At 36.4% G+C, this 23,154-nt stretch overlaps 1 protein-coding gene across 16 annotated transcripts in view; it reads left to right on the forward strand.

The window, feature by feature from the left end:
- The window catches only part of NR2C1 (nuclear receptor subfamily 2 group C member 1), a 45,649-nt gene that overhangs the window by 13,136 nt on the left and 9,359 nt on the right, over positions 1 to 23,154 (forward strand). For 4 of the 16 annotated variants that reach the window (XM_014248959.2, XM_014248961.2, XM_014248960.2 and 1 more), the window contains 9 exons: positions 504 to 579; positions 5,054 to 5,161; positions 9,297 to 9,527; positions 12,914 to 12,995; positions 14,902 to 15,081; positions 17,039 to 17,186; positions 17,288 to 17,378; positions 19,010 to 19,194; positions 22,443 to 22,605. In XM_014248959.2, the coding sequence (XP_014104434.1) occupies positions 526 to 579; positions 5,054 to 5,161; positions 9,297 to 9,527; positions 12,914 to 12,995; positions 14,902 to 15,081; positions 17,039 to 17,186; positions 17,288 to 17,378; positions 19,010 to 19,194; positions 22,443 to 22,605 (1,242 nt within the window). In that variant the 5' untranslated portion in view covers positions 504 to 525. Of the gene's footprint in view, positions 1 to 503; positions 580 to 679; positions 805 to 5,053; positions 5,162 to 8,184; positions 8,231 to 9,296; positions 9,528 to 12,913; positions 12,996 to 14,901; positions 15,082 to 17,038; positions 17,187 to 17,287; positions 17,379 to 19,009; positions 19,195 to 22,442; positions 22,606 to 23,154 lie in introns of those variants that run through there. The other 12 variants (XM_088055624.1, XM_088055625.1, XM_088055626.1 and 9 more) reach the window with 8 other exon arrangements.

Genomic DNA, 23,154 nt, shown 5'->3' on the forward strand with positions numbered 1-23,154 from the left:
CAAGTACTACCTCCTGTTAGTTACAAAATTGACCTTCAAGCACTCCTGTTAATACTAAAAAATATTACATGAATATATGAATTCATGTAATTCATATAGTCATATATTATATGACTATACGAATTCAGAAGAACTTAGATTTGCCCCTCTTGATTTGCATTAACAAAACTGTCTACATTCCAGTTTTTTAAGACATTAAATATGTACCTGCTGATATCATGGTCAGTAATAGGCTTCTGTTCTCAGTGATTTTACTGTAGTGTTGCTTGTTGGAAAAGCAGAAGAGGAAAAATAGGAAGTGTCTGTATGAGTTATTTGAATAAAACAATACAAAGTTTTCAAATAGTAAATTATTTATTTTCATACTATAGTCAAACTTTAAATTCTGCAGGGATGTCATCTTCATAAAATTGTGAACACACTTATGTGAACTATATTTTCCCCAGGATATTCTTACTTTCGAAACTACAGATGTTAAGCATCTTCTTTCCTTTCTTTGACAGGAAATTCTGGTGATTAAAGATCATGGCAACCATAGAGGAACTGGCCCATCAAATTTTTGAACAGCAAATGGGAGAGGTACATAGATTTTGAGTCCTGTTTAAGAGAAATTGAATAGTAAAATGCACAGACTGATGTATAAAAACCAAAATCACAAGAGAAAATTTTTGGTACAGACAAGGCTTCTGGACACTTCCCTCAGAAGACAGAAGAACCTACCATGTCCATTTTGAAGTTACCTGCATAGCCTTTTTTGCCAAAATTTGCCCCACAGAAATAAAGAACAATCTAGCAGTGTTTCCAGTAAGTCACTAGCTTTTCAGCTTGCTCTCTTGAGCCTGGAGTGTTTTTCAGAGAGCCATCTGGTTGTGTAATTGCTTTACTCTATTTTAGTTAAAAAAGTCAGGACACAGCTTTTACTTTACAACTATGCTATTACTTCATTTGTCATATTTATTTTCACTAGTAAAGTTTTGCCATGTTCTTCACTTTCATGTCAATATGTGCTTGCTATTTGTCAAAAGAAAGACTGAGCTCCTGTTTCTGCAGATTTCTCGTTATGGTTCTCTGTGACCTGTGTGTAGAATCTGTGTACTGCAGCCAGAGAACTGCCAGAGATGCACAGTTTGAGTGTGGATGAGTATACATAGTTATCTAGAAAGTGTCAGTATAGCATAGACTATTTAAAATTAGCACCAGTTTAAACTAGATAGAAGCAGTAATTTATTTATCTTAGATAAATGTTATTTTTTTAGCTTGAAATATCCACTCTTGGATTCTTGTCTAGATATGGACTTCACAAGTAATTTTATTTCTTCTCAGCCTTGATCTCAGGTGGAAAGGTTGGAGTGGGGAATGGGATGATTAATTCTACTCTGAGTAAATTCTCACAGCTTTTATTTTTGTAGCATCTGAGTGTTGCTAAGACTATCTCAAAAGGACATAAATGGGTTTATGGGATGTATGATGTTTTCTTTTTGTTACTTCTTCATTAGGTGACAACTTGTGTTTAATGCAGTTTTGTTTTGGGCCTATAATTCTTTGTTGAGGTCTAAATAGGGCTGTATTTCCCATTTAAATTTGTTTATTTTTTACAGTACAAGGCTAGTCAAAGCTAGCTGAAGTGTATGTTCCACTCAGGATGGTGTGATGATGGTGTTTAGCCTCTGTGGGGGTTGTTCTTAATTTCATTACGTGATTCCAGGAGACACTGAGCTGACTTAGTATGATGGGAGAGACAGGGTCGTTTTTCTGTTTATTTCCTTACTAATTTCCCACCAACATCAAGCTAATAACAAGTGGAAGGTTTTCTGCTGGGTTAGCGTAGAGTAGGGTATGAGAAGGCTCCAGTGACTACCAGAGCCAGCACAAAGAAGATGGCTGGTAGCCAAAGGAATGCAGGGGAGAAAACAGAGTGAAAGTGCAGTGCTGCAGAGAGCTGTAGCTGTTCCTTTTTGTGGTGAAATCACAGTTCTACAGTTTCCATGGCTGTTGTTTTGTCAGCAGTGTAGATAAGGATTTGTCCTTTAGCAAGGTTTTACCATGTCTGAGATGGTCACACCATATTTGGCAGCAGTGGAGCTTAACCGTTCCCCAGTCCTCACTTAACCGCTTCTTCTCATGCAATGCTAGTCTTGCTCATGTAAGCTCTGTGTGTCATCATCTGGTGGACAAAACTAAGGAAAAAATTTAATTACAGCATAGTGGATGAAGGTCATCTCCATGTTGGTTGTGATCAGTGTCCTTATTTCGTACAAGGTGCGGCCAGCCAGGCGCATGGTTGGAAGGACTCAAAGGCACCCCTGAGGGCAGTGCAAGCTGGGACTCCTTAAGCCAAAAATATTGTCAGAGGTGCATACCATGCATGAATGTGCTGTCAGAAAGGTGGAATCAGCAAGGAAAGCAGTCTCAGAGGGGCCTCCATGCAATAACTTACATTCCTGCCTACCTACAGGCTGTAATTGCTTGGTGGCATTCCTAATCACTAAGCACTGAAAAATCATAGTTTAAGATCTAGAGAACTTCAGCAGTATTTTTGCTAGCATTTATAATTCTCTTGAATGTTGAAGTAGTTTTAATTGAATTTACAAAAAAACTTACGAGAGAAGAAACTGAAAGGAAATGGTGTTCCAATATTGAGGGAGAATGAAAATACTTCTCTGTCTCATTGAAATAATGGTCAGAAGTGTTTTGTACATAGATTTTAATTTTTTTATTATAATTGTTGTTCATGAAGCATTTTAAATCACGAAATTGTGACAACAGTTTTACAATGGTGTTCACAAACATGCTTTTGTTAATTTATGACTTTCTGCATGAAAGCAAAACATTGAAGCAAAATATAATCCTGTCTATATGGGGCATTGTGCAGTGATTGCCATTGCTTAGATTCTGCCATCAGCTAGTCATCTTTTGCTCAGTGCAAGGTAATTCCTGTTTCTACATCAAGACCATATTTCTTGATTCATGTAGGGAAGCTACCTGCCGAGAGCCTGCAGCATTCTTCTTTCTTTAATCTGTGGCTGGGTACACTAAGTATATGGTGGTTCATTTCCACAATCCTGCCAAGTTTACTGTAACAGGGGAAAGCTACATACTTGTTGAAACAGTCTGTCACACACATAAAAAGCACAATTTATAACAAATTTTGCTGTTACTCTTATCAATATTAACTGCAGTAAAAAAAAAATTTAATTCTGCATAAATGTAGAAGTGTCAAGCTGACATTTTGTAGGGCTAAAAAGCAGTTTCACCTTACACAGGATGTGGATCATGACATTTTAAGGGAGCAAATGTAAATCAATTCTATAATATGTAGCTTATTTTGTAAAGCGAAGGTAAATGCACATAAAACTTTAACCGCTTTTGAATCACCATGTGTACCTGTTGATTTGAGTGGCTGATGCAGAGCTTCAGTGCTTCAAAGTACCTCTCTTGAAAGGAAGATGCTGCTGGGTAATGAGTAGTTTTTTGTCCTTTACTTAAGCAAAGAAGTGGATGAATTGTTTAAAAGTACTTATACTCGGAAAAATCGGGTATTTTTAGAAAGCAGTGTCCAGAAATGGCTTGGGCAGTAGTTTGACAAGCATTTCTTTTGGTAGTGCTGGCAGCTTAAGCAATCACCCCAGCAGCTTAGCCTCACTTATTTGCTCTGATACATCTGCTTCTGAGCATTGTGGAGACTGGATTGAAGGTTTGATCTGTGCTAAGAATAGCCTTTGTTTGCTGGGCTGCTTTTCAGCTTGCACTGGTGTCCTGTTCCAGATCATGGAATGACTAACAAGCCAGTTTTACCTGCCACACTGAGGGGAGAGGAGCAAGTAGATTATGAGTCGGCAACCAAAAGTAACACCTTTTTGGGCAAAGCTTCAAAATCAACATAGGCTGATGGGAGCTTGTATTTCTGCTGCCAGGGGAAGTCTTACCCTCTATTCAGTCCCCCTCTCATACTGACCTCCAGCTGCATGTTCTGGCCTGCTTTTGTCTGCTGGTACTAGCATTTAGATGATGTTATGGTTGCAAAATCAGGAAGCTGATCCAGGAGGAACAAAAAACCTTTGCAAACTATTATGAAAGAGTACCTTTAGTGCAATAGACATATCTATTCTCTATATTAATTGGGAGGGGCAGAGGGGCAGTCAGGTGTAGAGGAGTATTTGTATAATGGTGTAAATACTGAGAATTATTGGTAATAGAGATTTGCAGGATGTTGCAGTCAGTTTTGTGAATAGCAAAAAGATTTTGGAGTTACCTGGGAATTTAAGATAAAAATTTCAATTTGAAGGTGTCTGTAAACTCTGTGAAGACAACTTCTCTTTGTACTGCAAAAAATCTGGCCTTTGTGATCCCTCTACAAATAGCAGCTATCCTTAATTTTTACTGACAGATAAAGTAGAGTAATACCTTACCTCATATGCCATTGGCTGTAGAGTGTGAAGAATTTTTAAAATATTGATAATTGTTAAAACACTTCCATGAATTGTGTCTGAGAGCATTCATGCAGAGATTTTAATACAAGATATACTGTTTGCAGATTTCACACAATTTATTAGTTTCGCCTGTCTTTGTTAATAGTTCTTCAGCACAGAATTCTTTAACAGAAAAACAGAATTGAAATTGACAATTGCTGTATTTCCATACAAAAAAACCTTCTGTCAATTCAAGTGAGCCATTAAATTACATTTATTGCAAACACAGCACAGCTATGATGATGGGTATTTTGTCTCATGAACATCAACAGTAGTAAATGTTCAGTTCGATTGACATACATGGACTTGTCAACAATTAATTGCTTTACCTAAAGTATTTGTAAATTTCACATTGGAAGGTATTTCCAAATCGGTTTAAATCAGAATTTTCCAGTTGGAAAAATTAAGGTGTTGAATTAGATTCAAGCATTCACATTTTTTATAAAATAAGTGTCAGACTTTCTGTGGCCTTGTTTAGAGAAATTACAAGTTGATGAAACCTTAAGGTTTAATCCATTAAGGTAGTGGATCCGTTAAAGTAGTACATCTGTTGTCAGTCCATTACATTTGTTTCTTCTTTCTAGGTTACACGTTCCCAGGAAGGTGGTACACAAACACTAATGGATGGGACACCACAACGAATACAGATTGTCCCTGCAGATTCAGGCCTCTCTTTATCACAGCGTATACAGGTATGCTTCATCTGATGCATTTTAAAAACAGAGATGAACTATTTGCTTCTGCCAGTTTTCACATGCAGTTCTTTGTTTTCATAATGTTACTTGCTTTAATGTAAATATTTGGCCCCGGATGGCAGAGACCCTTTCTGTATAAACAGGAATAAAACATCATTCTAGTCTTTCCTGTCTTTTTTTCCTTTTTTTTTTTTTTTTCCCCTTTTTAAGAATTCTAACATTACAAAAACCCTAAATCACTGAACAGGAAAATACTTTTTACAAGTGAGGCTATTCCTTGAAAGTTGAGTATTTGGTCGATTTTGTAGTTCAACTAAATTGAAGGATTTCTACATTTTGGAGCAGAAGCTGGGAGTGAAATGTATTTTTGAAGTCATGAAAAAGTGCAGGAAGCTTAATGTCTGAGAAGAATACTGGTTTTTGGCTGTCCTAACCCATGTTGCATATCTTGGTATTATAATCCATAGGCTGACCAAGTAATAACCTCCAGCTGAAGTGAGGGTAGTGAAGTTTCTGGCAATGTAGGTACATAAGTTAACACAGAAGTGTGTATATGGAGACTAAGAAGATTTGCAGAATGGAATTTTATATTTTATACCTTAGAAGTCAGTGCATGTCAGTTTTATTTTTAATTTTCATTATAGAGGAAAATTATCAACTGCAGAATAAATGGAAAAAATATTGTCAGATGTATGTTGCTCTTACAAAAGCACACATTAAAGTGAGACAGCTGCTAGTATAATCTTGGCTGCTTTTGCTTTTACCAGCTTCACTCTGAAACATCAAAAACTGCATTTTCCTGTTTTGGTGCATTATGTTCAAACTTTCAACCTTCCAAGGCTCTTCACAACCACCCCCCATACATGATGGGGTTTTTTTAGATTTATTACCTCCCACCTGTGCTCTAGTCATGGTATCTGTCTTACAAATCCAGTAGGTCTTCATTCTTTCAGCTACCTCAACTCCATTTCTACACTTCATGTACAGCTGTACTTTTAACTAATTAATTCCTGCACATCAATTAACCACCATTCTGTCTTCAGAAAGGACAATAAGTGCTTTGGTTATTGTTTCTTGATACGTGTGGAACAACACTCACTCAAAACACTCATCCTTCCTGCAAGAGACATCTACAAACATCAGTAGAATCAAACTTAGTAGTAAAAACTTCGCTCAGAGGAGAATTTATGTGAAGAGCAAAGTAGTTTGTACGAATAAATGCATCTCAGTGAAATGTCCGCCATAAATGTTACACTGAATAATTTTGAGTATATATTTTCAATTAATTTTTTTTCCTTTATTATTATTTTATGCACTTAATTATCTGAAACACTGAAGTAGAAAATCCTCAGTAAAAGGTTCTTTAAAACTTTTTTCATTAGTCACTCTTCTTAGGGAATACTAGCATTTCTTCTGGGAGAAAAGTTGAATGTTACATTTGTTCAACAGGCATTTCTGCACAAAATTTGCTATAAATTGGTTATAAACAGGTGTATTAGTTGTCTGTGTTTAGACATTTTCTTTTTTGTAAAATAGGAACACACTGAGCTGTTTAATATATTGAAATGATGTTCAAATGGAAATCAAAACTTGTTAACAGACAAGGCTTAAAAGCAATAAAGGAAAATAATATCTTCTGTTATCATCAGGATGCTTAAATGAAATACATGGGGGTAGGGTATTTTTTGTGCAGTCAGTCCTGAATTGATATGTTCCTATTTTATAATATTGTTTTAGCAATATTGAGTTTCAGATTATTAAGGAAGATAACGTGTTGTCACTGATTTGTGGTGCATTTGTAGTCAGAAGATAAATGGTTTTCCTTTTCCCTCTGATTATTTTTTTCTCTTACTTTGACGTTTAGGTATTGCAAGTTGTACTATGGTGAACTGCTCCACTTTTCAGTGTTCCCATTGCAGTGTGGGTGGAGGTTTTGCAGGTGCGTGGCCATAGGAGGTCAGCTGCAGACAGAACCTGCTTAATTGTTTAAACTGCTCTCATGCCTCTGTCAGTTGTCAAATGCTTGTCAGCTGCAGAAATCACTTGAGCAGGTTGAATAGCTTTATAAGAATATTAATGTAACACTATACCTACTATATCATATAGTGAAAACTACCTGGGCATCCTCCTAGAATTGCAGGAACCCATTTGAAGATTGGGACTCCGTTAAATAGGTGAAGTGAATTGGGTGCAGTAGCAGTGGTTCTTCTGCCTACTCTCTCTGCCATATTTATCTACAAGTTCATATATTTCTTTAATTACACAACTGGGCTACAATAGGAAAAAGATAACTTAGTATATATGTCCCAAGAATAATTTCAGCTGTAGTTCAAGTTTGTGTCTTTACTGTTTGGGACATGCTGGTTTTTGAATATACTTTGTATAAACCTAACTAGATGGCGTATATACGTTGGTTGTGCTTTTAAGATTTGATAGGGAGACAGATTTTAGCTAAGAGTGTCTTTCAAAGAGCAGGTCTGGAAATTCAGAAAACAGCACAGTGTTCTGTTTGGCTTTTGTATATTTATGCACCCTGTTGAGCATAATGTACATTGGATTTCTCTTAATCCCAGTTAAATAGATGTTTGGAAAGAAGGGGAATAGAATGTCAGCTACTTACACCCCAAATCCCATGATAATTTTTGGTTTTTAGCATTTAGAATTTTATCATTTTACCTGCACTTTTCTCCTAGATATACTTTTAATCATATTTTGCTGAGAAAAAGATTTAAATTCGGTCCATTATAATGTTAGAACACAAGGCCACCGGAAGGAAGCACATTCATTTTGTGTATTGAAATTCATGATTTCTGAATATTTGAAAGTGGCAATATTGCATTATAACTGCTGAAATTGGATACTCATCACTGCTTATATCTTTAAAATGTAAGCTATACACAGGTACTGAGCATTTAGAGAAAGTAATAAGCATATTGTGAAGGTACAATAGCAAAGCTCATAAAAAGCTCCTGTGAAATTACACGTCATTCAGTTTCTTTGTGCCATGGTTCTCCACCTAGGAAATGTAATTCATATTGGCAACCCGATTACATGGAACTAGTTATGGTAAGTATTAGAAAATGAAATAAATGTCCTCTGTAATAAAAATAAAATTCATATCTGTAATATGAATGTTGGGGATGTGTCAGTAAACATAAATGTTTGTCTGTAGTTTAAAAAAAAATATTAGGAGCTATTTTATTGATCCGTAATTCAAAATGATTTGCAGGAAACAGTCTTTGTAAGATAATTCTCCTTAGTCTCCAGAAAAAAACAGGCAGTTTTCCATATAGGCATTTTGATGGAGAAAAGAAGTGACTAAAAGTGAGATTTATAATGGAATATATATATAGAATCTTGATTATTTTCTCTGAGGATTATTATCTTTTGACAAAGTTGGCAGAAAGTGGAGGATTATTCAATAAAATTCTGCTGTGTTTGTGCTTGAAAATAGGAATAAAATGGAAAAAACCCCTGTAGATCTGTTCTTGATTATAAAACAAAAAACAGTTTTTCCTTTAAAAAAAAAAGAAAAGAAAAAAAGGCAGGGAAAGATTCTGTTTCACTTACTTTATTTAGAAACGTATATGTAAAATAGGTCCCCACAAAATGAAGTCTGAAATGTATACACAGGTGCAACAGTATAATTGCTTTTCCTGCTGTTTGCTGTTTATTTTTTTCACTTGGACATCTATGTTTGTGGTTTGAAGAGGTTTTTTGTTTAGTAACCAAACCTTGGAGGTGCTGCAAACACTTCATGTAGAATGCAGTGAATTCAAGATTTAAGATTTCTTATAATCTGATGGGTCTTAGGGCTTAGCTACAGACATGCCTTGAGTTCTGATGTTAGAATTGTCAAGAATTTCAGTAGTGTTGTAAAAGCATGTGCCAGTTGTAAAATTTGAGTACGAACTCAGGTTTTGACTTCAAACACCCCTGACTGAAATGTGTTTCAAATACAGTGAAAATCCAAGTTTTCGCCTGAGTGTAATTCAGTCTTGTGTGACAGAGGGGAAGATGATCCTGCTTCTCAAATGTGAAAGGCAAAGTTCCCATTTCCTTCAAGTGCCCGGATTGGGTCCAAAAAGTTAACTTAAATCACCATAACAATTTGAGATAAATGTATTATTAGATTGTCACAGATCAGCAGACGGGCCAGAAGATTCAGATTGTTACAGCACTTGATCAGAGCTCAGCAGGCAAGCAGTTCATCTTAACAAATCATGATGGCTCTACCCCAAGCAAGGTGATCCTTGCCAGACAAGATTCCACTCCAGGAAAAGTTATCCTAGCAACTCCAGATGCTGCAGGTGTCAACCAACTGTTTTTTGCATCCCCTGATATATCTGCACAACACATCCAGGTAGATAATCCACTTTGTTTCATATTTTTCATTCAAATGGGATAAGAAAAGATGTTTTATTTCCAAATAAGTCTGTCTGGGTTCTCCTTTTCTATTTTTTTTTAAGTATAATTTTCCTTGCACTACAACTCATTGTGGATACTTAAAAATTATGAGAAAGCTTTTTTAGTAAATTTCTTGATTTTAAAATGTCTATGTTGGCTCATGACATTAGGAAGAATACAGTTATTTTTATTGTCATTTCCAGATTCTGCCATGCCAACAGTACTTTATCTCTGCTCCTTAATTCTCCATCTGTTTTCATGTATTGTTGAGAAATATTCACTTTTCTCCGTTGTCCTTCTTGCTGTCCTTTGGCTCGTTTCCCTTTTTGTACACTGTTGCAACTGCTGTTCAGCTGTGTGAATTGTAGTCCACAGCAGTGCTCAGACTATTTAATAGGGAAATATATTACTCCATGGGGGTGAGAAAATAACAGTAATGATTTTGGGTTTACTAATGTGATATTGTAACTAGCCAGGGTTGTAACTCCCTAAACTAAGGTCCCCAGTGCACCTTACTCCCATGCATGTTATATGTGCAGCTTCCTTAGTTGCCACCCTGCAACTTCCAGGCTTTCTGTCCCACATCCCTAGCCTGGCCAGGATGGGATGGCACTGATGTGAAGATTGTAAAAAACATGCCAGAAGAGTTGGGAGATGTGACCTCCTTCAGCATGAAGTAGGTTACTGCACTCCAGCTAAAGTACAGTTACTGCATATAATTCAGGCACACACATTTATGCTTCTGTTAAAATACATCAGTGGAATGTTGAATGACAACATTCAGATAGCTGCAGTCTATTTAGTCTAGTATCAAACACTTAAACACTATGACCAAAAACAGCGGCTTAGGGAAAAATATTAAAAGATGGCCAAGTAAAGAATGATTTTTCTGAGCATATCCTTTTAGCTAATGATACAGAGCAGCCTGCTGATTTGAAGGCTGCAATAAGACCATCATATTTGATAGCGGATATTAAACAACCTTTTATTGTTATTTATATAGACCATGTAAGCTTTAGTCTGTATAATATCCAATAGTATTGTATGGTGTACAAGAAATATGTTAGATGATTTCACCATCTGGGAGAAGTGTTTAATTAGGTGTCTCTTGCACTATAAGATACTATTAAGGATTTGTGTGGGGGTTTATAAATCACTCCAAAATCCTCTTTTAAGCAGTCTCTTTTCGGTTGCAGACCCTTTAACTGTTTAGTTTGTGCTCTTCTGTGAACCAGTTCACTGATTGACTACCCACACGTTATGTAAGCTTGAAAGAATCTCTGCATTATATAATACTACTGGTTTTGAAACTCACAGTTCTTTGAGAGTGGACGTCCTAGGTTCTTGCTCCAAAAATTTGATTACTGTGAACAGGGGACCAGTAGCAAAAGCCAGTTCTCTTGAGAGGCATTGAAGCATGTTTGATGTTACCATACACTTTGTATTTTAGGTAAGCCACAACAAAAATACAAACCAGTGGAATATGAGTAGTCCACTTAAAAATTATTTTCAAAGACAACTTAAAAGATGAGCAGTGTGCCACACTGGTTTAAAAGGAAAAATTCAGGAAAAGAGGAAATCTGTACAAAAAAATTGAAAACTGTAGTTCTGATTGTATCATTTGGGCAAAATAGGTCAGTTTGAGAGGCAACAGAGTATTCTGTCACTCTAGTTAAATTGTTCTGTTGTCTGCTGATATGTATGGGTTGAGATTTCCTTTGTCCATTTAAAAGTTCATGAAATACAGAGTACCATTCATTTGTTGTTCATCTGCATCCCTTTGGGATCTTTTGTATTTTCTCCCTCAAATGATCTATCCATCTGCAATTTCACTGTTCTTTTCTTCTTCTGTAGCCTTCATTTGAAATGCTCATTTGTTTTGTTCTGACAAAAATGTCTCTGTTATTGCATCTTATCTTTACATTGACTCATTTGGCAAGACCCTTTCTCCCATCATCTGTTTAAACTTCAGTGGCTCTTCTTCATATTAATAATCAATTTTTATTCTTCATGTTCAAGGTCAGTTACTAAGTTCTCTGAGTCTGGGATTTTAGTCTTCTCATGGGCCAGTTCTGTAGTCCTTCCTCATGTGGAACTTCCCATGTCGGTGCAGCTTTAATTTATGGAAGGACTTAGAATTTATTTGTATATATTTTATATCATGAAAATACATAACATTAATACTGGAAATTTGGAAGGATCAAAAAGTTAATATTCTCTTAACTCATCATCTTGTTTTTCTTAAAAAGTTGGTGTTTTTTTTAAAGAAAACATAGGAGATGAATCTCAGAGACGGCATCATTAAGAGTGTTAACTAGAAAGAAGTATGCTTGTTAAACTTTCCTACATATATCATCTGTATTATGTTCCAAACTCTAAAAAGCGCAATTTCTAAATTTTCTCTGTGGAAGGGAGAGCACTTTCTGTTTCAGTTACTTCTCTTTTTATCAGAGGTCCCATTCTGAATATGTGAAACAAGGATGAGGAGTCTGGCTTCCCTTTATGGCACAGTAGAAGTTAAAAACTCTTCAAGCATCTAAACTATATTCTCTTTTTAATGAGAAGAATATTTTTTATTTTCTATGTCAAGATGATGTTTGGTTGTTACTTGTGATTTGTGTGTTCCTTTTCTAAATGGAGCTTTTGCTGTGCTTTATTTATGCTGTGGTGGGATAGTATTCAAAGATTAAGTGAAATGTTCTGTGCCTTCCTTGTAGTACTGGGATTCTAATATTATGTGCTTAACAAAGCTTTACAGGTACCAGAGATAAATGAAAGAGACAAGAATACTTTAATAATATCAAGCTGTTAATGAAAGCCAAGCTATATACCAGTTGGAAGTTAATGGTAGTGTCCGGAGTACATTTTCTTTTGTTCCATATTTATGTGTGTTATAAAAAAAGGAGTTAATAAACTGTGTAGATCTAATAGCCTTTACAAGGGATTTTTTTTTGTTCCATCTGTTTAGTGCTTCTGTCTCTTTTTTACTGTGGGTGAGCCATTAGTATATAAATATAAAATTGAGCAAAAGGTAAGGGTATGCAGATGCTGAAAGTTTTTCAAGATGTCAGTCCATTTTGCAGAAGTAGTATTTAGAGAAATGAAATCTTGAATTCTTCTCAAAAGCATTACAAGTAAAACTCTAGTTCCCTCCTGAAAGGGAGCACAGTGGCATGGCAGGTCTCAGCTTTGTGTCTCTGAAGACCATTACATGTCATCAAGAAAACATGATACTTTGTAGATTTAGTCCCCTTAGACAAAAACCACAAGCATGAGATACATTTTACTATTTCTAGATGGTAAGAAAAAGTAAAATTAAATTCTTTTCCACTTTTTTTTCAGATTTTAACAGACAACTCCCCCAATGAACAGGGCCTAAATAAAGTGTTTGATCTGTGTGTTGTATGTGGAGACAAAGCATCAGGTATTTATTTTTTTCTTTCTTTTTTTTAAGGTGGTACAATTTTATAAAAGCAGTTTACAATTCTTCTGAAGATGTGTAGCAGTTTGCATGCATATACATGTATAAATTTCTATACATGCAGTGGAGAATTTCACTAAATGGTACTCTAGTATCCATAGATAAAATTTATTGTTGTTTTACATAGGATCATAGGATATCCTGAGTTGGAAGGGACCCACAAGGATCACTGAAGTCCAGTTTGTGGCCCTGCACAGGACACTCTAGGAGTCACATCCTGTGCCTGAGAGTGTGGTCCAAATGCTTCCTGAGCTCTGTCAGGCTGATGCTGTGACCACTTCCCTGTGGAGACTGTGCCAGTGCCCAGCCACCCTCTGGGCGAAAAACCTTTTTCCTAACATCTAACCTAAAATCTCCCTGACCGACTTCATGCCATTCCCTTGGGTCGTGGCAGCAGAGGGAGTAGATCAGAGCTCATCCATTTCCCCTTGTGAGGAACTTGCAGACCACTATGAGGTCTCCTTTCAGCAGGGAGCAAACTTGCTAGAAAGTAAAATGTATAATTTTTTTTTTCCCCAAAAACTTGGCAAAGTTTAATATAAAAAATACAGTTGCTAGAGCAATTTCTTACAAACTTAAGGCAGAGATCTGACTGGTGTGTTCTAATTGTTAAAACTCTCCTGACTCCCCAGAGGAGGGCTGGAGTCTCCTGTGAGGGACTGGAGATCCAAGGTGGTTTTCCTCTTGTGCTGGCCTTGGAATATTGGGCAGTGGTAATGACTTTGGGGAGGGTGCCAGGTTCCTTTGAGTAGCTGCAGGTTTTGGGGAGCCTCCCGTGTGACAAACACTGTCATGAAAACTGCTTTGCAGACACTTGCAAGCTGGAATTAAAGAAACTACATCAAAAGAGTAGGTGAAGAAGCAGACATGGTACATTGCAGAATGCATATTCATAATCGAGCAGCCACTAAAATGTTTCAGGCATTATTCTTTTAATACATACGATGCTTCTGAAATTTCACATTTTAGTAGTGGTAAAAAGGTTGTGATAAAGGAATCTAGAAAACCTGTCAGAATTTCTAGAAACTTCAGGAAAGAATCTAAAAGTGTTGTTTTCTCCTAAATCAGGTCATATTTGTTATTTATTTTGTAATGGGCCATAGGTATTTCAAGGATTTGTTGTTGTAACTAACTGCCAAGCATGCCTTCATCAATTATTTTTAGTAATGCTTAGATTTTATGCAAAATCAAAATAATTTGCTTGTAAAAATAATTTTAAAAGTTACTTTTTGTAGTATATCTTAGAAATTTTTATATTATACATTAAACTTGCAGAACTGGTCTTCAAAAAAAAGAGTTGTAGCTGTTCTAGATTATTCTTTCATTGGTGTTTTACTGCAAGAGCGACGTGCTAGGAAAATGAAAGTTGAAAGTAAAGCTTTGAAGTGATTGCCTCATGCTGTCAAATGCTATGTTTGCACTTTCCATTATTCCATTTGATTTAATGCATACAATTTCTACAGCTGAACTTGTAATGAGGAATCGCGGGGCTTGTCTGTAGGTAAAATTACTAAAGAAATCTATAAACTAAAATATTTTTTGCTGGGTTCTTACTAATGCTTTCTAGTCTTTTTAACACTACTGTCAACAGATAAGGAAATGATTTAATAAGCAACTTGCCTGTTTGTAAAATACTGTTTAAGTGCTTTGAACTAGAAAAATGGTTCACTTGCTTTTTTTATGTTGTTTTATAGCCCAAATATATTTTAAGATATGTAACCCATGGGGAAAAACAAGTGTTCCTTTTCTGGGTAAAATAGCTAATACTTTGTTTTCAACAAATGTAAAGTCTAAAAAATAATATTATACTGTAAAATTAATGTCACATTTTCTGTTATTTTAAAACTAGGGCGTCATTATGGAGCAGTAACCTGTGAGGGATGCAAAGGATTCTTTAAAAGGAGTATACGTAAAAATTTAGTTTATTCCTGCCGAGGAACAAAAGACTGTGTCATAAACAAACACCACCGGAATCGCTGTCAGTATTGTAGGCTGCAGAGATGCATCGCCTTTGGGATGAAACAAGATTGTAAGTCTGAATAAGAGCAAACTGCTTTACCTGGCAGCTACTTTGTGCTACAAAAGATATGCTTTATATAGATACAAATTGTTGCCTTGGTTACATACTTTTAAGTCATTGTATCTTTCTTTTAAAGAATTGTAAAGTTTGGTGTATCAGAAATATTACATGCTTTCAGGTGTTTGCTTTAAAAGCTTAATAAGCTCCATTCCATGTGATGAAAGTGAATGAATTGTTACTCCTATATGGCAAATATCAAATATGTCTGCATTTTTTCTGATGCAGTTCAACTTCTTTATGGGTAAATTAAGCTACTGAACTTCTTGAACTCTACCTTCTTTTCAGTTTTTCCATAGCTGAGATTACTGGCAGTTGCTGTTCACTTTTGGCAAAGCTCTTCAGAGACAGTTATTCACAAGGCATAGATCTATAGTGATCTAAAGTTCAGTTCTTTCCAATTCTTGCAGATTCCAAGTTGCTTTTTAGCTTTCCATACATTTGATGTAGTGGTATTGCAGTATCAGAATACTAAATACACAGAAAATGATACAAAACACAAATTCTTCTGGCCTAATACTGTGATGCTGTTGCAGTACATACAGTATTGGTCTTGTTGTCTGCTCTCTGTCATCCTGCGCTTCTTTTACTGACCCTCTTGAACCTCTGTGGACATTTTCCTCCTTACAGCCCTGCTTCTGTCAGCAGAAATCAGTAACACAGAGGAAATTAATTCAGAAAGGGAGGAAAAGCTGGGGCAGTGAAAGTGGATCTTTACCCTCTAGTTCAGCTGGCAGTAAGTAAGAAAAGGCCCTTCCACTGAAGACTTTTTAAGCAGAACAAAATCACTGGGCTTAGGGATCAGACGGCAGGAAAATAATCTCTGGGCCATGGGGGAACATTGAATGAGGGAGAGGATTGTTTGGTGATAAGAAGTTAATATTCTCATTCCTCAGTGGTAAGGGGAAAGAAAACTTAGGATGGTCTTGGACTGTAGCTCCCTCAGTGAGGGTTATTTGTCTCTTGAGGAAGCCTTGGTCTTTTCTCAGCCAAGTGAGACACTGCTACTGAGCACAGCATTTGCAAAGGAAGATGAAATATTTGCCTCCATCTCCCACTCTTTAAAGCACTATTTATGGGTTGCAGGCTGACTTCAACAGCATTGTCAATACTTAATATTACAACATTTGAGGTTTAAGATATTTATCAGTGTAAAAATTTCAATAGCATCACAGTCTACTGCTGTCTTGAAAAGTTTTTAATTTCTTTATCTGAAATGGCACATTTTTCACATTTCCAGATTTTTCCCATAGGAGATGATACTGTAAGTTTAATTTTAATGTTCAAAGCAAGGTGATATATCTGTAGGTAAAGCCTGGATTCATTCCACCCTTTGTTTCATTGAGTCATTCAAATTAAAAATCCACTTCTTCTCTGAAGTCAGTGACTGTGGGTCAGGGTGTTGCCCAGATTGATCTTAAATGGTCTGAACTGAACTTTGTGCATGTACCTTTTCCCATGTACTGTCTGAGGTCCTAACTTGAGAAGCTTCTTTAAATGACTGAGGTTACATGTGTTCAACACAGACCCACAATCCATAGAAAAACATACCATGAGTCCTTTACAAAAGAAGTAAGAGTGTGAGATAGTGAAGCTCAGAGAATGAGAAGATTTAAGCTTCCACTTTGATTCAAATTAAAAATGAAGGGATGTCTCTCTTAATTGTAACTTAAAAATCTTATATATGTTTGATCTCAGACTTTGACTACTACATCATTTCATTTAGAACTCATCAAATCAGTGTGCTGGTTTTTATCCAGCTTGTTAGCTTGTTGGTTATGGGATATATTTTATATATATTTTAGTTATTTTCAGAATTATTATTAAAATCAAATAATAATTTAAAAAAGTATTATTTCTTATTCTGTAATTCAGGGTGTGATTTAATAGTTGGGTATTATTTCTGTAGCTGTACAGTGTGAGAGGAAACCTATTGAAGTGTCAAGAGAAAAATCTTCTAACTGTGCAGCTTCTACAGAAAAGATCTACATTCGGAAAGATCTTCGTAGTCCATTAGCTGCAACCCCAACTTTTGTAACAGACAATGAAACAGCAAGGTATGCAAATTGTATTCAGAAGTGGCTCTCTCTGTCTTCTGAAAAAGGAAAATTCAATTTTAAAATTAATCAGAATTAAAACTTGTGCTGTTTTCTGTCAGATCACCGGGTTTGCTGGAATCAGGAATGTTTGTTAACATTCATCCATCTGCAATAAAAAGTGAGCCTACTGTGCTGATGACTCCAGATCAGGTATGTGATGATATGACTGATATAGTAAGTAGAGCTAATTGATGTGATTGTATATGTAAGGAGAGAAGGGTGTTCTATTTGGTTAAATTAATTTTCAAAATACTGCTTTACAACATTCACCAGTGTTACAAATGCCTTCTCTTTACAAATGCCCTTCCTTCGCATTTTTAGCGAGCCTGAAGGGCTGTATTATTTTAATTTTTTGTTTTGGGATAATTCTGATACTTGGCTTGCTCTTTTGTACAAATAAAGTGAGGTGCTCACAAAACTTCTCATGGCACTATCATGGTGCCATGTGTAAATATTGTTGGATTTTTTCCTCCTAATCACTCTTTTTTTGGCAAAGCTTGGTAAGACCTATCTCATTGACAATTTTATTTCTGAGCTGGTTTCCTTCGTTTCCATTTTGTTGCACTTACTGATCCACCAAAGCCATGTGATAACTTCCACACATATGCACAATAGGAAGCATTTATGTTTTTCTAGCCAATAATAAATTACCCCATGGGAGAATAGATTGTAAGAGAATAGAGCTAGTGCTGCAGGCAATCTTGCCCCTGTTAAGTTGCAGCTGTGTAAGACAGGTGACCAGCATTGAAGGAGAAGCGTGAAATGCTGATGTGACCAATGGCAAAAGAGTAGAAGGGCATGTAGGTATTACGCATGTGAGAGAAAAGGTATAAAGAGTTAGGCGGAGAGAGGTGCTGGTGTTGGAGCTAGTAGGTCATGCTGTGAGAGGAAGGCATCTGTGTTGCTAGGTGCTACTCTTGGGATTGTAACATAGAGAAAGTATGAAGGCTTTAATAAACTGCTGATGCTTGCTGCTATCTTTGGTGTTAGTCTTTTGAGCCGTACATCAGTCAGGGGAAGTTTTTAGATAACAAGGGACTGATGCTGGTGTCAGTCATGTGACCACAGTCAAATTGGTGCCTTGTTTTAGGGACTGATGACAACAAATGGTGCCCTGTGTGAGGAGTGACCGACAACAACCTTATACTGTTTTCATGCATTTTGCTTTGCTTGCTCTGTCAGGTGTTAGCAGCAGCATACTTGTCTGTAATAATGTACTTTTTTTTTTTTTTTCTGGGACAGGGTGGGTCACGTCTTATTGCCTATGTGAGCTGCTGGCCAGTACTGAATCACTTTTTTCCTTTGCAGTAAAATAAAAACATAAACACCAAAAAGGCTACAGCAGAATTCTTTTTCTGCTTGATTATAAAGGTGACTTTTCATGCATTCCTTCTTCTCAGATGCTCTTCTACCCTATTACTACTGACTCATTTACATAGGGAAGGAAGATACTAAAAATATAATTTAGAGCAATTTTATATTCCTGGTGATGGACTAGTGTGTAGAGATATGAAATCTTCTTTCGGCACTTGCTCACCATCAGTAGTATTCTTTCTGAAAGAAATAGACCGCTATTACTTTTACAATTAAATGTCAAAATATATTTTAGATGCAGTGCAGTGTCTAATTGCTTTATTGTGCTCATTCATGTACTGAAAAGAGGTTTCTTACAGGTATATATGCATATGTTCTATTCTTCATTTATGTGAAAGTTAGGCTCTTCTCTTGCAGGTTAACTGCTGCCAATTAACTGAGAATTAAAAGCTGTTCTTCTCCCTTAGGTAGAAGCATGTCAAGGAGATTTAAGTACACTGGCAAATGTGGTGACTTCATTAGCAAATCTCAGTAAATGCAAGGACATGTCACAAAGCAGTACAGAGCTATCCATGATCGAAAGTTTGAGTAACGGAGATGCATCATTATCTGAACTCAAGCAAGAAGAACAAGCTAGTAGTGATGTTACAAGGTAAGGCATGCTACACTTAAAAATACTGTCCTTTTCAAGAGGAGGCCTCTGTCACTTCAGTCCAGTCAATTAGTTAAATCATCACACTGTGGGGAATTTATCTGCTTTAAAAGTAATAGTAATACTAGCATAAGCTCATGTAGAAGAAAACTATATTAAGATTCTTCCAAGTGAAATGAAAAGAAAGTTCCATTAGAGAAATAAATCCTTTTAGTTGTTTTGTACTTGAAATTAATTTCAGTATAAATGCTCAGTATAAATGATTATCTTACCTTAGTATGGCCAACCAAAAGGTATGTTGGGTCTTAGTACCTTGCATCATCCTGCAAAACTTGTTCTTAAGAGATCTCATCTGTGTGATAGTTAAGTGCCTGTAACTATTAATCACATTAAAAGCTTGTAAAGTATTTTCCTTCTGCACAGGAGAAGTTACAGAATTCTCAGTATTAATACATCCACTGAGTATCTTCCAGACTTGTATCTTGCACTGGTTTTAACTGAACCACTGTAGTGAGTGTATGTGTAAGATGTATATACAGAACTATACGGAACACCCACAGCTATTCCACAAGTCACAGTCATGTTCTTTCGTGGTTGTCATCTCATGCCTCTGTCTGCTGTCCCAGCAATGTTCTTTAACACAACATCTACATTTTACATGCTGTTCTGAAAGTGTGTGTGGAGTAAATCTGTTAAGGGGAAAAAGGTGGATGTAGAGTGGCTGAAATATCTGATTTCCCCTGTGCTCTCTACTGGTTTGTGTAATTGCTAGCAGATTACGTTTTTACTGCTCCTTTCTTTATATACTACTTAGAAAGTCAGTCTGACTTTATAGATGCTGATTTGGGCCTTTGCTGTGTCCTCCTAGGTAAAGAATATTGGAATATACCATGTAAATGGTACTGTTACATGTGCCGATAGACATCATTCAATACTGTGGCTGAGATGATGTAATCTTACATTTGCTGACACTTCCAGATGCTTATTTTTACCAACTTCAGGGTTTCTGTTCAGTTTTAGAAATCTGTCTGTGAAAAGGCATCAGGTTATCTCGCCCAGAGAGCTTTGAAAGAGCTCTGACTTGATGTATTCTTGTCAAGTAGGCTACCTAATTGTTGTATAGTGGGGAGGTTAGAGTTAAACATTGCTATGGAAAGGGAAGTTACTCCAAGAGAAACTAAAATTTTTGTCTAAAGTTTTGATTTCCCTGTCAGGCCCAATGCCAGCATGATCTAACAGACACAGATATTTATTGAGGAAGAAAAGTTTAAGGGACTTCAGAGAGCACATTTCATCTATCCATGCTTTTCATGTATTTTATTATATTCTGCTTGCAGTAGTTACAATTTCACTTTTGCTGACATAGACTACAACTTTTGCTGCAAGCACCCCACCACTTTTATATTGTAATTTTACATGCCTTGTCCTCTAATGCTTCATGATGTTCTTTCTTTACAGTTTATCTGCAGTCCTATATATCTGTTGATGACTGAGACTGACAAAAAGAGAAACAAAATTATTTGTAGCAAAGGATATCAATGCCATGTATTTTAATGTTGATTATGCCTTGTTTTCTCACTTTGTGGGCTAGATTTTCATAGCTCCCAGGCAAGTTTTGTTCTAGATTCTCTTTTCTGTGGTGTTTTACTTTACAGACATTGCTCATGTTGGAGCTTTGTGTAGGAAAGGACTGACACTGAGCCATGAGGAAGCAAAGCTGCTACTGATTTCTGCTGGCTTACTACTGGCAGTTTGAGATAAGAGGGAGAAGATTTCTTTAAAGGCAACATTGAAGAATGGGTTGGGAAAAAGTGTCATGGGCAGACATGGTTAACAGGTGTACATGCCCACGCTATTTAAAAAGGATTTTTCAGCCTGTGCTAGAATAAATACAGGATAGTGACAGATGCATGTGACATTTACCTTTTGAGGAAAGGGGAAGTCTTGTTCCTCTCTTAAATTTCTGTCCGTGCTGCATGAAGAGCCCTGCAGAGATCCTGTTGTTTCTTAAAAGCAGCTGTCACTGAGCTGTTGTGTTTGCCTGTTCTACCTAAGACTGCAAAGAGTGAATTGTGGAAGACCTGAAACTTAGATGTTCTAGCAGTAGTCCATAGTATAGTTTCTAGAGCTGAGCCATGAATGCCTTCCCTTTGTGCCAACTTTGTACATACCAGAGACAGGAGATGGCCCAGGTATGTCTGTATAGTCCACTTGTGTATGCCCCAGTCACCCTCGTGTACGCATCAAGGCACACAGGCTAGTTAGGACCAAAAAATTGTTCATTTACCATCCCAAGCCTTTAGGCAGTGTCAACAGCTCTGTGATATTTCATTTGGTTGTGTGTAGTTATGTTAAACAGCTCAATTTTTTAGCATATTAGTGAATTCATATAGCTAGAGAGTGTGGGGATAGAGAAGGTGGCCAAGTTCTATCCCAGATTTTGGAATTAAATCAGTGATTTTTAGACTCTGTGGTAATAAACATGTCTATAAATTGAGAATGAGCTCTATATACAAGCTGATAATCAGCTTTTGTAAAGTTTTCAGGCCTCAGTGCATAAGTTTTTCAGCATGCAACACTGTATAGAAATGTTGCTGTTCCCAGGATATGTCATCTGTCTGTAGGCAGTAATCAAGTCTGTGTATTTTTGAGTAAATATATCTGTGCTTGTCCTGACATCTGCCCTCTAGCATTTGTGCTTGTGAAAGCCAAGAGTCACTGCCACGTAGCAGAGGGTACTGGATTTTATTGAAAGCATGGGAGTACTTTCTCTTACATATTTTGAAGCAGTCTTTTCAAATTTAATTTGAAAAATCTTAACTACAACTCATTACTTAACAAAAAAAAAATCTCATTCTGTTTGTGCTTCATAGCTTTAAAAGCCTGTAAAATTTATACATGCAGTAAGTGACTGTAACAGCAGTCTGGTGATCTTGTCCTCAAAATGCTCACGCCAGCGCTCTCAGTGAACATCACTAAAGAGATCTTGAAAAGCAAACTGTGATTCAGCAGCACAACCAATATGTCAAAACTGTGAATTTGTTGGCAACAAGTGTAAACAGGATCTGCTGCTAATTTTTGTTTCAGAGTTTGGTGGAATGTCAGGAAAAGCATGCTATTGATGACTTATTTTCCAAATCTCACTCTTTAAAACAGACTTCAACATACAGGTTTCAGACTTGTGCGGGTTCCTCTTAAATTGAAATGATCTCTAAAATGAAATTTTTCTTTTGTTTGTGATCTTACAGGGCATTTGATACTCTTGCAAAAGCATTAAATCCAGGGGAGAGCTCAGCGTGCCAGAACTCTGAAAGTGTTGATGCCAGTGCACAGATGCTTGGTGGAGAAACAAACATGAACATCGTTGAAATAGAGGGGCCACTACTCAGTGATGCTCATGTAGCATTCAGGGTACTGAATACTTTCTTAATGTTGACTCTTCATAACTATTTTGACATAGAGATGTACAATAATGATCTGACTAAATTTTATTTTGAATTTCTTAGAGGAGCATTTGTTCAGGTATTGGCATTAATTTGCATTTAATGAACTGTTTTTGTTCACTGGTTAATTCTTTGTTTGGGAGAAAGTACTGTGCTCTGCAATGGTTGAGCTGCACTGGTTATTTTATAGTTTTTTACCTTTAAAAGTACTGGGTAATCTGTACAAAAGGATTTAAATAGACAAAGTATTGGCATGAAGCAGAGTCAGCATTTTATTGCATGAAGCAGAGGCAGCATCCACATTCTCATTTGTTAATGGCTGGATCTGATGCAACCTGCAACAGGATTTTGAGAATTATAAGTATTTGCCAGTTTCTTCTTTGTGTAGATACCCAATTTTAGCATGTTAGTAATTGACTTACATACATTTCTGTGTTATTTAGATGTATATATTTTCTGGATTTACTTCTCATTTTATAAGCTTGCAGTAGTTCCTTCTATCTATTTTTTTTCATCA

This window comes from Pseudopodoces humilis, chromosome 5 (genome assembly GCF_049639895.1).
Source record: "Pseudopodoces humilis isolate 2021_Gansu_Grassland_sample_001 chromosome 5, ASM4963989v1, whole genome shotgun sequence".
Taxonomy (NCBI): domain Eukaryota; kingdom Metazoa; phylum Chordata; class Aves; order Passeriformes; family Paridae; genus Pseudopodoces; species Pseudopodoces humilis.